The sequence below is a fragment of the Magnolia sinica genome, chromosome 9 (assembly GCF_029962835.1).
Source record: "Magnolia sinica isolate HGM2019 chromosome 9, MsV1, whole genome shotgun sequence".
In the NCBI taxonomy this organism is placed as follows: domain Eukaryota; kingdom Viridiplantae; phylum Streptophyta; class Magnoliopsida; order Magnoliales; family Magnoliaceae; genus Magnolia; species Magnolia sinica.
Genome location: NC_080581.1, coordinates 78,608,025 through 78,622,752, shown reverse-complemented (window position 1 = coordinate 78,622,752; position 14,728 = coordinate 78,608,025). Strand labels below are relative to the sequence as shown.

Below are 14,728 nucleotides of genomic sequence, written 5' to 3'. Positions count from 1 at the left end.
CATGGCAAGTGTAAGTTTGGGTCCATAGCATTGTTTGTATTCCATCTAATCCACACATCAGATGAGTCCCACAATAATGATGAAATCCTCCAAAAATCAAGTTAATACGTATCATTACGTGGCCACACCATAGAAATTAATGAAAATCTATACAAAATTTTCTAATTCTAGGCATAATGATTAGATCGGCATTACGGGGCTACCGTTTTGAATGGGTTGGAATCGATCGGCAGTATTCTACAAATAGAATGGTAGGAATTTGTTTTATTGTTTTTTTTTTTCCAACGTTGCTGAGGATCAGACTAAAGAAAACGGACGCGAGTTGCCGCCGTCCCTCGCCCACCCGAAGTAGCTGTGGTCGGAAGCTAGTGGAGCCACCGAGATATTAGTGAGAAATCCACCCCGTCCATCAGTTTCTCGAGCTCACATTGGGATACAAACCAAAGAATGAGACAGATCCAAAACTCAAACGAACCTCGCTGTAGAAAAAAGTGGGGATGGAATGGTTACCATCGAAACCTTTATGAGGTACACAAATTTCATATCAGGCTAATATTTTTGTTTTTATTTCATCTCAATTAGAATGACCCTATGAACGGTTTGGATGGCATATAAACATCACGGTGGCCCCGGAACGGTTTCAGCAGTAGGCATTTTCATTCCCATTGTTTCCCGTAGTAGTGTGGGCTACTTGACTTTTGAATCTGTGTTACTTTTTGAATTGTGTCCTGCCATGAGCGGGAAAAACTGATGGACAGGGTGGATTTCTCAATGACATTATGGTAGGCTATATGTAGCTTCGGACCACCGGAACTTCATGTGCTTCTTTCTCTCTAATGGCGTTATCATGGCCGCTGATCTTTCTAAGCTCCACTCGCCCACTCTCCACGGCCCCACCATCCGTACGATCGCATCTCCTTACCCGCCATCACCTTCCAACCATCTCAGCAACCGCCCTTTCCACTTCCCAACTTTCACTCCCCGACAAATCCCATCCCTTCATCACCACTCCCACAAAACCCCACGACCGGGTGCTGAAGATCACAGCCGCCCACTTCAACATCTCATTCCCACCGCTCATCTCTCCTCACGATCATTGGAGAATATGGACCTCGCTCTTCATAGCTGGTGCATTCGGCCTCTGGTACTACTTCCCACTCATCGATCCTGCCTTGATTCATTTCTCCTTTCCTCTTTTTATTTTGAGATTTTGATTCAGAGACGTCTGTTTTGAAATGGGATCGAAAGGCCGGAGAAGACGAAAGTGCGGAGTGCGCTGAGCGGCGCCCTGGTCAGCACTCTGGTGGCGCTTGCCACGACCAACCTCAGCATCATTGCTAGTGAGGTCCCGGTGTATTCTGATGTCTTGGAGTATCTGCTGCCCATCGCCATTCATTTGCTGCTCTTCAGAGCAGATCTGCGTCGCATCCTGCAGTCCATCGGGGCGCTGCTTTTGGTCTTCTTGCTTGGATCAGGTTACTCTTAATAGCGAATGGTAGGTCTTTTGATAGTGCTTTACTTTGGAAATCTACCAAAATTGTATATGCCAGCGTGGCCCCACCATGAAGATCACCTCGTGCAGACATTAGGTTGGTACACTTGTCAGGTGGGCCACACATGTACATCAATTTTAGACTGTTGTCAGTTCTGATCTAAATCTCCAGTGTTTCTTTATGTGGGACTATTTTAAAACCATAAGTAGATTCTAAGAGGATAAGGTCTTTCATTAGATGTTTCTTTTATAATTAGAATTAAGGAGACAGGAAATTATTAAAAAGGGAAAGTAAAAAACAATGATAAAAGAAGGGTAAAAGATAGGATTGAAGAACGTTTCAATGTCGCTACCATACTATTATATCAGTTTGCAAGTGTTGATCTAACACATATGGCAGGGTGGTACTTCAGAGAGAGAGGTTTCAAAGGTAGGTGCTTGGTCACCACCGTACGATGGTGGGCCCATTCTGAGATTTAAATCTGCCACAGTTTGGGCATGAAAATGGGTGGACGATGTGAGCATCACATACATCAGCGGGGTCCACAAACTGGTGGCCCACTAGTGATACATTAGGTTAGTGTTAGTGCTCACGTCAACTGCGTCTGTATACCCAGCAACAGGTTGGGTTGCAAATATCAACAACCTTTGGTGTGACCAACAAAAACAAAGAAAATAATTTGCTTTTGGAAGAAAAAATAAAATAAAATAGACTGAAATAAATAAGGTATATTTTCTAAAAAGTTACTTATTCTAATTTAATAGTCAAACTAACTTGATTAAGAAAAGTAACTAAATGACTTACATAAGTTAAAAAAAAGTTATTTATTTGGTAGTATCCAAATGAGCCCTTAATGTCCTTTCCATCTTAATGATGGTTTAAAAATACATGTTTGCTTCTCCACATCATGAAAATAGTATATGAACTGGAGCCAAACAACAACAATAAAATGTAGCACTTCGTGGCCGTCGGATTTTGCTTTTATCATGCTCAATATTTTAGGACCTAAACCGAAGTTCATCCAAACATCAATTCAATCAGTTGAACCCTTGTTGAATGATTCCACTCAGAAAACTTTCCTATCTTAGAATAATTAAATAGAAGCGTTTGGCAATAATTTACTCCCAATGTTTGTACTTTGGGTGTCTATTTTATGAGTACATGTCATGGTTTTGACCATTGATAAGTCTAATTTTCATTTCCATAAGTAAACGACCTTCCGATCAAATTAGGTTTCCAGTGATCTAGCCTATTTTGGTGGACATTTCGATCCAAGCTAATCTAGCCATTCTGTCTGGTCCAGTATTAATGATGAATGGTCTAAATGAGTGGGCCTGCTGGATTTGACGGTTTATACAATCTTGAAACCTTCACGCAAAGCTGAAAATGAATAATCTACATTCAAAGGTCCACTTAATTACTATTGAGCAGAGAGGATCTGATCACCCCCTCTGATTCTATAGTTAAGATAGTGCTCGGATTACCGTGAAAGGCTTTAATTGTCCAAAAGTGGGCCATATGGACAAACGGAGTATAAACTCTCCTCCCTTTCTCTTTTTTTGAGATTTTTTTGAGAGGAATTGCATGAAGGATGCATTCCCTTCTACTTCTTTTTTATTTTTTTATTTTTTATTTTTTTTTACTCCTATGAGTGCGGAAGGGATTAGATTAGGCATGAGTTACTTTATCTCATTGGATATCTTCCTGATACCAAATGTGTATTTGATTGTGTATATATATATATATATATATATATATATATATATATATATATGATCGAGCTCATGGGTACTCCCATGGCGTTGAGTTGTATGGGCCCCACCATGATGTATGTTGAACATCAACACTGTGAATTTGATGGGTCCTCTTTAAATTATGGGATATCCCAAAAATCAGCTGTATGCGGAACACCGTGGGTCATGCCATCTAAAATCATGGGAAAATGTGCCTAAAATATATAAAAACACTTGGTGGGGCTCACCTGAATTTTGGATGCATCTGAAACTTGGTCTGACCCCTCATCCAATTGGGACACACATAATGGATGCTGGATTTGTGAACCACATCTCAGTGGGCCCAAAAATGATTTTGAATGTTTTAATGGAGGGTAACCCTTTCAACTCTTGTATGTGGTGTGGTCGGCACAAATCACAAATTGACTTGATTTTTAATCCCTAGGCCCACTATGGAATGGTGCATCTGATTGATGGGGCAAATGTTCGACATACATCATGGTGGGGCCCACACAGCTCAACCTCACGGGGAGTTCCCATGAGCTCGACCGTACAGAACCTTCTCCCCCCCTCCCCCCCCACCCCCCACACGCAGGCGATTTTTGTGGTCGCCGCGATTTATTTACTTTTCAAGGTAGACACCACCTTCTTCTTGACGGTGCAAGAGCTCGAAGAGATCGATCAACTTCTATTGAGATTGAGAGACAAGAGTCGTTGGGCATTTGGAAGGAAAGCGCCCATGTGTTTCTCTCTCTCTCTCTCTCTCTCTCTCTCTCTCTGATGGCGTTATCATGGCCGCTGATCTTTCTCAGCTCCACTCGCCCACTCTCCACAGCCCCACCATCCATACGATCGCATCTCCTTACCCGCCATCACCTTCCAACCATCTCAGCAACCGCCCTTTCCACTTCCCAACTTTCACTCCCCGACAAATTCCATCCCTTCATCACCACTCCCACAAAACCCCACGACCGGGTGCTGAAGATCACAGCCGCCCACTTCAACATCTCATTCCCACCGCTCATCTCTCCTCACGATCATTGGAGAATATGGACCTCGCTCTTCATAGCTGGTGCATTCGGCCTCTGGTACTACTTCCCACTCATCGATCCTGCCTTGATTCATTTCTCCTTTCCTCTTTTTATTTTGAGATTTTGATTCAGAGACGTCTGTTTTGAAATGGGATCGAAAGGCCGGAGAAGACGAAAGTGCGGAGTGCGCTGAGCGGCGCCCTGGTCAGCACTCTGGTGGCGCTTGCCACGACCAACCTCAGCATCATTGCTAGTGAGGTCCCGGTGTATTCTGATGTCTTGGAGTATCTGCTGCCCATCGCCATTCATTTGCTGCTCTTCAGAGCAGATCTGCGTCGCATCCTGCAGTCCATCGGGGCGCTGCTTTTGGTCTTCTTGCTTGGATCAGGTTACTCTTAATAGCGAATGGTAGGTCTTTTGATAGTAATTTACTTTGGAAATCTACCAAAATTGTATATGCCAGCGTGGCCCCACCATGAAGATCACCTCGTGCAGACATTAGGTTGGTACACTTGTCAGGTGGGCCACACATGTACATCAATTTTAGACTGTTGTTAGTTCTGATCTAAATTTCCAGTGTTTCTGTATGTGGTGGCCCACTTGTTTGGTGGACTGATCTGATTTTCATGTCAGGTGATCTTCATTGTTTTGGTCCACTGTATGCACAGTTTGAATGTTCTAGGCATGACTCGTTTGCACATGAACTAGGTTCAGGACTAAATCCATAAGTAGATTTTAAGAGGATAAGGTCTTTTTTTAGATGTTTCTTTTATAATTAGAATTAAGGAGACAGGAAATGATTAAAAAGGGAAAGTAAAAACAATGATAAAAGAAAGGTAAAAGATAGGATTGAAGAACGTTTGAATGTTCCTACCTTAAAGGTTGCCCCATACTATTATATCAGTTCGCAAGTGGGTTAAAAGCAAACCTGCCCGCAGGATACAACAAGCCCAACCTCTCGATCTGAGAATTGTGTCCTTATATTTGCAAAATCAAAGTGGGTGCCTACCGGACACAACAACCTCAAATATGCCCAAGAATAAGAGAAATTACTAAGTTGTGTCATTCAGAATAGGATTACAAAATAGCAGAAAACCGAATCTTGGTCTAAGAAAGCAGTAGAGATTTGAGAGACAGGGAGAGAGAGAAGAGAGGCTCAAGTCTTTGGAGCATATTCAGCCACTCTGAATAGATACAGACCCCTTCAGATGCTTTTTGATGGGTTTGCTATATTTAGAAATTTGCCATCTCCCCAATTCAAATTACAATGATCTCCAGATCCAACCCATCTAATCACACCTAATCGACCCAGGGGCACAATCCAACAGTCTAATCAAGCAAGTGCAAACTGTACTTCAAGCGCCCTTCCTCATGCATGCACCACAATGGCCTCAGGCACTCATGTGCCTGCTGATGGGGTTGCTAAGCACCTATGAGCAAACATAGTAAGGCTTGCATACGAGAATACTATACTAGAAAATCAACCTTTTATGAAGCTTAAAATATTCCCATGTATTTCTGATGTGGGACTGTTTTAAAAGACAAAAAAGGAGAGAGATGCAAAAATCACAAAGTCCTTTTCATGAAAACAAAACCACACCTTTTCTCATCTTTTCAGAATTTCCATTTTCTTATTTTAATACAAAATTCATCATTGTTTTCATCTCTACAAAATTGGCATTGAGTTTTAATCAAATAAGTCGTCCATTATTTGTTTATTTATTTATTTATTTTGAAAAACACTGAAATAAACTGTATTTAATCATCGACCTATTTTATTTTTTAAGGTTTTTACCTTCATTACTTTCCTCCATTTGTGTTATTTGTTACTAATGTCTTAGAAATAAAAAGGTTGACCCCAATTTGTTGGGCAAGATACCTTTCACTGACATTGAAAATGCAACAGTGATCAAGAGCCTCTGTGTGATGTAGAAGGTATACCAGTATTGTATACTTAAAAATTACATTATGTAGTTCTTTAATGTAGCTCTACACTACACAAATTAAAATTACCATCCCGCAGTGACCACATCACGTCCTGGATTATTCATCTGTTTTGGGTGGAATCCATCCAAGTTAGAGCTGTTTTTCAATTACAAGTTCTGACATTTCATATCGTTAACAGTTTCCCCTATGAAAACTTGGAGGAGTTTCCCTTTGCTGATGTGTGTTCTGAAGTAACCATAGTTTTCAGCAAAAATTAGAAGGATTTATAACCATGGTCCTTTTCTAAATGCTATACAAATATGATATACAGAAACACGTATAACACTGAAACAGCATACCACTTAATTCCACTAGTTGTAGCTATTGCAAATTTCAAAGTTTGAACAGTGTACAGGAACTCCCTCAAGCCTTCGTCTACGTTCTGTGGGATCATCTTAAGAAGCTTCTTCGCTGCTTTGACCTGAAAAAGAAGCAAATCATTCCATATAAATGGTACGATATAACAAGAGAAGCTCTGTTTCTTACCTGTTTTCTGCTTGGAACAAATTGAAACATGTGAGGCCTTTCCTGCATAACAAATGGTTAACAATGTTGAAACTAGACCGAGGAAAATGATCATATAGTGATAGTCAACACAAATGAGTACATAAAGATTATGCAAGTAGATATGTCATGTAATTAGCAATTTGGCAACTGAAATAAAATTGTTTATGGAACACACAGTCTCATTTTCTAAAAGACTCTAATTGTCCAAAAGAAAATAAATAGTCCTGCAAGTCTGCACCATTCAAATGCCGACTGATATTGCAGTATAATTATAAAACATATGCAGCTTTGTTAGATAATATGTACTACAGGGAAGGTGGAAGAGAGTCAATCATTTGCACAAAACTTATTCTACTCAAAATTATAGAGTCATACTAAACCTCCTTGAGTTGTGGATACCTTATGGTTAGTTTACAATATTCTAGGAAATGTGACATCAATTTGTTTGTTATGGCTAAACCAAGAAATCTCGCATCAAAACCTTTTTCACGAGTCTCATGATCTTGCTCTTTAAACTATAGAACACAGATAGATGTAGATATAGACAACCTACAATAATTGGATCATTTGGAAAAACTGGAGTACCCAACTCAGATGCTTGGATATTTGCATAAGGTATCCGCTACGTAGAGACTTGGAATTCTAATTCAAATGGGGCTTTGAACTCCTGACATAGTTTTGTTGAACCATTGTTTCTTTTTTTTTTTTTCCTTTCTTTTTCTTCTTCTTCTTCTTCTTCTTCTTCTTCTTCGTTTTGCAAAATTGCTCACTCCATTCAGAAACTGTATCTGTTAATGAGGCACCTTATATGATTTTTTTTATGTACTTAGATGATGCATGGCTTGTTTTAAGATTAAAATATGTAAGTGGTTGTTTTAAGTTATCAAATTTGAAGAAAAAAGTCAAACTTGTGTACTAGTTGCTATTTTCTATGGATTGTTTTGTTTTGTTTATCATCTCCTCACTTTATGTAATGGATTAAGGGAGTTGTTGGTTTTATCCTCTATGAATTTTCCTTTTTGGAATTTTAAGCATGAACTTTTGCAAAAATTGCATGAATCTACGGTTGCCATCTCCTCTAAAATTTCAATGCACCCACGAATGATATAGGGCAAGTTGTTCCTTATCTGTTATGATACGCCTGTAAATGCCAATGTGTATAGGTAATGGCCATGACTGTTATGCGATACGGGGCAATTAGTTTTTTGGGACCATCTCAGCCGTTATGGTAGCTGTAAAGGCCGTTACAGGGCATAATGATCGTTATCCCCATAACGGTCGAAAAACAACCACTTTTTTCTATTTAAATCTATTTCCCTCCTCAGCTTTTTCAAAAAGTCTCGTAGATCATTTTACAACAGATTTTGACTACTCTTACTAAAGTTTTTAAGATTAAAACTAAAAATTGAAGTGATTTGATTGAATAGATCTTGCAAAAATAAAATAAAATGAAAAAGTAGTATTTATGCCTTTTTATTTCTAGTTGTAACACTTGATTGTAATGTGTAAACATTAGATACATATAATCATGTTCACAAATTCACTAGACAGCCCGATACAACATTCTCACCAAAGAGTGGACCGTTACGCTACCATAGACATGTTCAAAACAAAAAATGAATACATATATAAAATATTTACATTGTTTTGGATTTTCTACATATTTTTTCATAATTTTTTGGTCAAAAGAACATTTTCAACTGTTATGGGAGTCGTAATGGTTGTTACGCCCCTGTAACGGCCGTTAGGGCCGATACCCGTATTGGTAATGGTGGTGACTATTACAGCCACCGTTGCCGATACAGAATACCTTGATTTAGGGTCACCTAATGAGTGTTTTATGTGTGCAGATGGTACATTTTATTGCAAATATTACCTTTTTTATTTTTCTATATTACTCGGCCTGTGTACATCTTGTGCATGACCTTGCCTATGATTGATAATTGCAGTTCTTATCTTGGTTTCTCATTGAATGTCTTATTTAGTTGGGAATCATTTCGCAAAGAATCATGGATTAGATCTACATAAGGTTGTATTCAAACAGGCTATTAAAGCAGGTCTCAAAGTCCGGTTCTGTAAAAGTGGAGAAGCTTATGAATGTCGAACGATACTCCTATGTGATGCACATTAGCTCGACTGTGAGGTCTTTTGCTTTCAGTCATAAATGGATGGAAAATAGAACTTTGACAAAGTTCCAAAGTCTTACATATTACTTCTACGTTTTGTACTAGCCACTTGAAATTCTTGATACATATTGGCTAATACGATATGAATTTGTCAATAATCTGCTGACCTCTACCAAAATAAAGGGGTTTGGATCTTCCAATCTGATGGAGATTTGTAGGGCATCCTCCATCTACAGTTCGGGCTCCAATCCTTTTATTTTAGATTACATCTTCTCTATGATTCTGAAAAGTTGCATTCCCATAGCTTTTATCATGACAATGAACCTTGAGTGAGCAAACAAGGTCCAATTCAAATACCTTATTATATGTCGTTGAAGCTTTTAACACTGGATGTGTACTGTTTGGTAGCAATTGGCTCAAAACCTAGTAGAAAATTCAAGTGTTTTTTTTTTTTTTTTCGTGCAGGTTATGGGGGACTTGTTGGATCATCTAACTAGCTGGAATGCTGGAACATAATCTATTGTTGCAGTTTAATGCAGACCAGTGTATTTGGAAAAGTTGCACCAGTCCTCTATCTAGACCAGTGTATTTGGATGTAAGCTATTGCAGATTGCAATTTGTTATTGATTGTGCTTAAAAGATGAACTTCATTTCTCTAGTCTACTGATCACAGTGCTACGAAGGGAAACAACTTTTTGAATTTGATTGGGCTCACATGATAAGATCTTGCCTTGTATTGTTGTGGACGATTCGCAAAGAACAACACTTCACAATTGCCCGATGCAAAAATGAAGAAATTTACAGAAGATGCTATCAAATTCAAAATGGATGACAGTATGCGGATTAATAATTTTCACACTATCCTTTGCATTTATGTTTTAATTGAAATAAGCATAAAGTTCGAAGTTTACTGTTTTTTCTTTGGTTTTTCTATGAATGAAGCATACCTTCAATGTCATGATATTTCCTTTCCTGGCTTTTTGCAGCTGCTGAACTGTATGACTTTGATGATGAGAAGGTACATGTTGATTTCCCTAATTTTGATATTTGAAGATGGGCACTATGAGTTGCTGCTAATGTATTTAATTCTTTCATAAGTTCTGCTTATTGATTCATTGCCTAAAAAAATGTATCCCCAACCCCCATCATTTGCCTTCATCTCTGAAACCCTCACAGGGAGCTTCTGATTCCCATCGATCTCTGTCCAAATAATCGGATCAATGTAAAATGGAGAAAATTGATCTCTCCTGCTTCTTCTGGATTATGCAGATTTGTCGTCTGTTCGCAGAACCGATCCGATTTTAGCAACTTCAGAACACTTGGATTTAAGATGGATGGATGGGATGGAAGTTGGATCAAGTTGCTTGGGAGAAGCATTTTTGGTTTGGCTGCTGCAGCTACCACTGTGATTGCCATCAGTTGCGATTCCTTGGGCCTCGCGGAGTCTCTCATCATCGCTTTCCCTGCTTCTCATGGAGAGCTTGATCGGCCTCGTGAATAGGATCGAGAGGGCCTATATGGTCCTCGGCGACTACGGTGGCGACAACTCCTTGCTAACTCTTTGGGAAGCCCTTCCGTTCGTCGCTGTCATCAATGGACAGGTTTGTCTCTCAATCTGTTTCCATATACTTCAGCTTCTTCATTTTTGTTGAGTTATGTGGTTTATACTTTGATTTTATTTCGTTTGATTGCAGAATTCTGCAAAATCATCGATTTTGGAGAGCATTGTCAGGCGGGATTTTCTTTTTTAGGGGATCTGGTTGGAGTTCTGAATTTTTTATTCTTTTACTTTTATTTTTTATTTTTTTGAGTTTTTTCTATGGTGGATCTTGTGGTATTCTTGAAGGGATTGTCACATGTCGGCCATCTGCAGCTGCACAAGACAGACAAAGGACAGACGGAGCATGTTGAGTTTCTTCACTCGCCAAAGAGGAGATTTTCAGTTTTGGGTAAATCTTGTTTTTCTATTGCTTTGTAGATTCGATGTTTGATTTATGGGTCTTTTTTGCCCCGAAATCTCCCCTACATTGTCGCTGCTTCTTGATTTTATTTTCATCTTGAATTCTCTCAATTCTAACTCGATGAGTACACGCATACAGCAACAAACATCTTCAAGTAGGCAGAGGAACTGTAAAGGCAAAATAATTACTCTCTACTGCCATTGATCTGAATTGTTTTTTTTTTTTTTTAAATTTTTTTTTTTTAATTGTTTTATAATGAAATAAGGTATTTCCACCAAGCTCTTTTTTTAATAATTATTTAATAAGTTGGTTGATTAGATTGTTGAATGAATACATGGATATGAAAAACTAACATTGAATCATGAGGGAATGGAAAACTACAAATTTCATCAGTTACTCTGCTCTACTTTCTAGTCCATGAATTTGTTTTTGTTTTTGTTTTTTTATTTTTTGTGAAATTCGATACGGTGGTTGATGAAGGATTTGTTTATTTATATATATGATGAATTCTGCCCCTTTTTCTCAATAATCAAGAAAATTAGAATTCCTCAAAAAAATCATTTTCACTTGAAGGTATTCAACTCGGATCTGTTCGCAAGTGCAAATTGGGTTAACTTTGTACATGAGTCTGTCCCTCATTCTGGGATCTTTTGTTGCAAACTTCTCTGGAAAGTAGAAATTAGCTATTGTTTCTAGCTTTTGATGCATTGATGATATATATATATATATATATATATATATATATATATATATATATTAATGGGATGTGATTGTAGGATGTGCATTTCCAATATATTAACTGTAAGTTGCAGCTATCTTTGTTATCTACTAAAAATTTTCAGTAAAACTATTCTTATTCAATGTATAGAATGTGATATTTCTAACAAAAAACAATTGAGGCAATAACTTACAATGCATTTTGCATATTTACAAACAAGTCCGTCCACAAACATATTAGGACAGAGAATGTTAAAAATTCACCCTACAAAAAAAGCAAGGAACTTGTAACATTATGGTTAAGTTGGATTTCTGCCACCAATAACGATCCAGCCTCCGGTGGTGATAAACAATCGTAAACTTTAATTTTCTTTTGATCTTTTTTTACCAAAAAATCCAATTAGATTCTTGTTTCATGTACTTAAAGCATTACTAACATTACTTATTAACTTGAGCATCAGAAACAAAAAAAAAAAATGAATATGAATGTCTTATTAACATTATATTTGATAGTATTTAGCAGCAACTGGCAATGAGTATTGGTGCAACTCTTGTGACAGTGTACTAGCAGTCTGTAGTGCTAAATCCTCTGTTTGTTGCAACTTAAAAGTAGTCCATGGGGATCCATATGTGCTGATGAGCACAGGACTTGCATGTCATCGTAACGCTTGCTGTGCATCGCCTTTGTATTCTTTTTTACGAGAGAGTTACCAAAGGTGCACTTGGTGTTTCTAGGATTTGGTTTATGAGGGAGAAGAAGTATCTTATCCATCATTGTTATTGCTAAGTTTGTAATAAAAACTTTCTTTGTTTTGTAACAATTGATGATGAAGCTGCACGACTGTAGGTGTGTTGTCAGCTCTGCAGATTTTACCTGTTCCCTGTTCTGCATAGCCTTTGGTTTGCTCATTTAAAATGTGGTACTATATTTTGGTTTCGTAGGTTAGTTTGACAAAAGTATTCACAATCAACAACTAATTTGATTGGGAGCAGAAAACACCCTTTTGAGTAATTCTTAACTGATTTTCCTGAAGCTGGTGCTTCCCTGCTGCACCATAACCATTGCATGGTTACTACACCCCATGCATCACGCATTGTTATAAAGATTAAGCTTTCCACTAAAGTTGAAATACTACTTTCTCACATAAAGTAACCTGGAACATTTCTAGAAAGTCTGAAAAACAACGAATCTCCTTTAAACTCTCCCAAAGTTTAGTATTCACCTAATTAGGATAAAACTCCCACATTCCTACATAAGGGTATCAACACCAAACATTTACCATATTTGTATTTTTCTAAAATAAGTTTAAATATCATTTCCAAACACAAGTTTCAGGAAATACAAAACCAACCATCCTTACAAAAGTCCTAGAATATGGGTGTTTGATCGTTATGGCCTAACCGGAAAATAACAATCTGTAAATCCAGGAAAAGGGACTCTGTATGACCTGGTAAGCATATGACAGGAGTAAAAGTATGTTCTGCCAACTAAAATTTTGAATAAGGCGATATTTATGTTCTATATTTGTATTTGGAACAACATGGCAAATTCTTTTAACGATATGCCACGAAACAAAACCGATCCATCAACCAAACTGTAGTGGTAAAATATCTTTTTTTTCCTCCCTTGTATTTGTCTTTTTAAAGCTTTTCCATTCCAGGAAACTTCGAAGAACATATTGGAAATTGGATATCCAAGAGATGACACTAGATATGAAAATTCACCTCAATCAGAGTATATTGACCTCCCCCAGTACAGGCAAGCAACACATGTATTCGCAGCAACCATTACTCACCAGCAGCTTTGATTCTGTTCACTCATCATTATCTCCTAGCTTTGCCACACTGCTGACAAGTTGTTCAACAGAAAATTTGAAAGGTATGATATGCAAACAAGAAGTGTTGTAGTCTTGCCATATTGTTGTGTAGATTTTCTTTTGTACATTGTTCAAAAAGCTTGTGGCCTGACTGAAAGCTTGGTTGAGTTGACCTGTTCAAAAAGGTAGCAAAACATTCCAAGTTGATGATTTACTTGGAGTATTAGTAGTTTCAACCCAGCAAGTTTCTGGCTTGTTGAAACCGAAGTGAAACTTTCAGTTTCTTCTGGGAATTGCTGGCATTTTGTTTGGTATCATCTTTTTGTTGATTCCATCGACTCCTTTACCGCTTCCAACACAAGGAAAACCCAATTGAAATTGGTGAACTTTTGGCTTGTATTATTGGTTTATGTTGGCTTGTAATTGAAAGGTCCCCTTCACGATTACACTTGTGATCTGTTTTCTCTTTCTGTACCAATTTCTTCTGACCGAGGTTTACGAATGTTGCAGAGGCACCCGAACCAATGGAAACAGAATTCGTGTCCCAAATCATTGTATTGTTTTTTCTCTTGACCATTCAATGTCTTTGATACAATGTTCCTCCTACTCCAATATATGTTTATTTATTTATTTTGTTCTTTTTGTTAGCAGAGATACTTGTTGGATTCTTTTGATTACACAACTAGCTCAAAGTATTTGTTAGAGTCAGAACCTACATCGAGTAATTTGATTACACATTGGATTGCAGGGATATGGACTGCGAAGACGATCAACCCAACAGTGCCATCTATGTTCAACAAGCTAATGCATGAAGTGGCTTGAGGAGAGGTTTACCAGTTCGGTCTTCTCCATTTCATTGGACAGTGGCCAATCTAGGAGCGGACCACATGAAGGATTTTTATTTATTTTTATGTATTCAAGACCATTTTCAACATATTATTGTAAATATTATATATTTTATTGTAAAGTAATGCAATTTTTGTTTAATATTCATTTTTAATTGTACCCTAACATTTTTTAGGTTTCAAATATTAAAAAATACAGGTTCCAATCGAAAAAAAAAAAAATTACTGGCTTTTGCCGTGGGTTGCCCGGATTTTAACTGTGCTTCTCAAAACTTTGCCGGCGCTTCTCAAACCTTTGTTGTGCTTTGGAAGACATTTCTCGACCCTTGGACAAACTTTTATCTGACGTTTTTAATGTTCCTAGGTGCTTTTTCAATGATTACTGGTGGCCAGCAACGGTGCTTCAGAAGACTTTTACCAGTGTTTGGACAGACTTTTGCCGGCGCTTTTTCAGCTTTCCCAGAGGCTTTTTTAGTGATTACTAAAGCTTTTCCTGGTGCTATTTTTGACCT

At 37.9% G+C, this 14,728-nt stretch overlaps 2 protein-coding genes across 7 annotated transcripts; both read left to right on the top strand.

The window, feature by feature from the left end:
• The first annotated feature begins 846 nt into the window (after window positions 1–846).
• On the top strand, window positions 847–2,031 carry LOC131256493 (uncharacterized). The gene is made up of 2 exons (XM_058257369.1): window positions 847–1,144; window positions 1,249–2,031. Exons 1-2 carry the CDS (start codon window positions 848–850, stop codon window positions 1,339–1,341), a joined length of 390 nt encoding a protein of 129 aa, XP_058113352.1. The 5' UTR covers window position 847; the 3' UTR covers window positions 1,342–2,031.
• A 1,908-nt stretch (window positions 2,032–3,939) lies between these two features.
• LOC131255781 (uncharacterized) lies at window positions 3,940–14,364 on the top strand. 6 transcript variants are annotated; one of them, XM_058256595.1, is made up of 9 exons: window positions 3,948–4,314; window positions 4,419–4,645; window positions 9,863–9,894; window positions 10,165–10,477; window positions 10,571–10,635; window positions 10,750–10,825; window positions 13,216–13,433; window positions 13,882–13,925; window positions 14,020–14,364. In XM_058256595.1, the coding sequence occupies exons 1-4, from the start codon at window positions 4,007–4,009 to the stop codon at window positions 10,375–10,377; spliced, it is 780 nt and encodes a 259-aa protein (XP_058112578.1). In that variant the 5' UTR covers window positions 3,948–4,006; the 3' UTR covers window positions 10,378–10,477; window positions 10,571–10,635; window positions 10,750–10,825; window positions 13,216–13,433; window positions 13,882–13,925; window positions 14,020–14,364. The 6 variants fall into 6 exon arrangements, with proteins under 6 accessions (XP_058112583.1, XP_058112581.1, XP_058112582.1 ...); XM_058256596.1 differs by lacking the exon at window positions 10,571–10,635 and having other exon boundaries at window positions 3,946–4,314; window positions 13,882–14,364; XM_058256597.1 differs by lacking the exons at window positions 10,571–10,635; window positions 13,216–13,433; window positions 13,882–13,925; window positions 14,020–14,364 and adding an exon at window positions 10,976–11,282 and having other exon boundaries at window positions 3,946–4,314.
• The last annotated feature ends 364 nt before the right edge of the window (window positions 14,365–14,728 follow it).

Excerpts from the sequence above, each read along its gene's own strand:
- LOC131255781 (XM_058256596.1), top strand. The coding sequence starts at position 4,007 with ATGGCGTTATCATGGCCGCTGATCTTTCTCAGCTCCACTCGCCCACTC. Across the intron at positions 4,646-9,862 it reads GGTCTTCTTGCTTGGATCAG|CTGCTGAACTGTATGACTTT; the intron begins GTTACTCTTAAT and ends GGCTTTTTGCAG. Across the intron at positions 9,895-10,164 it reads ATGACTTTGATGATGAGAAG|AACCGATCCGATTTTAGCAA; the intron begins GTACATGTTGAT and ends GTCTGTTCGCAG.
- LOC131256493 (XM_058257369.1), top strand. The coding sequence starts at position 848 with ATGGCCGCTGATCTTTCTAAGCTCCACTCGCCCACTCTCCACGGCCCC. Across the intron at positions 1,145-1,248 it reads GCTGGTGCATTCGGCCTCTG|GCCGGAGAAGACGAAAGTGC; the intron begins GTACTACTTCCC and ends TGGGATCGAAAG.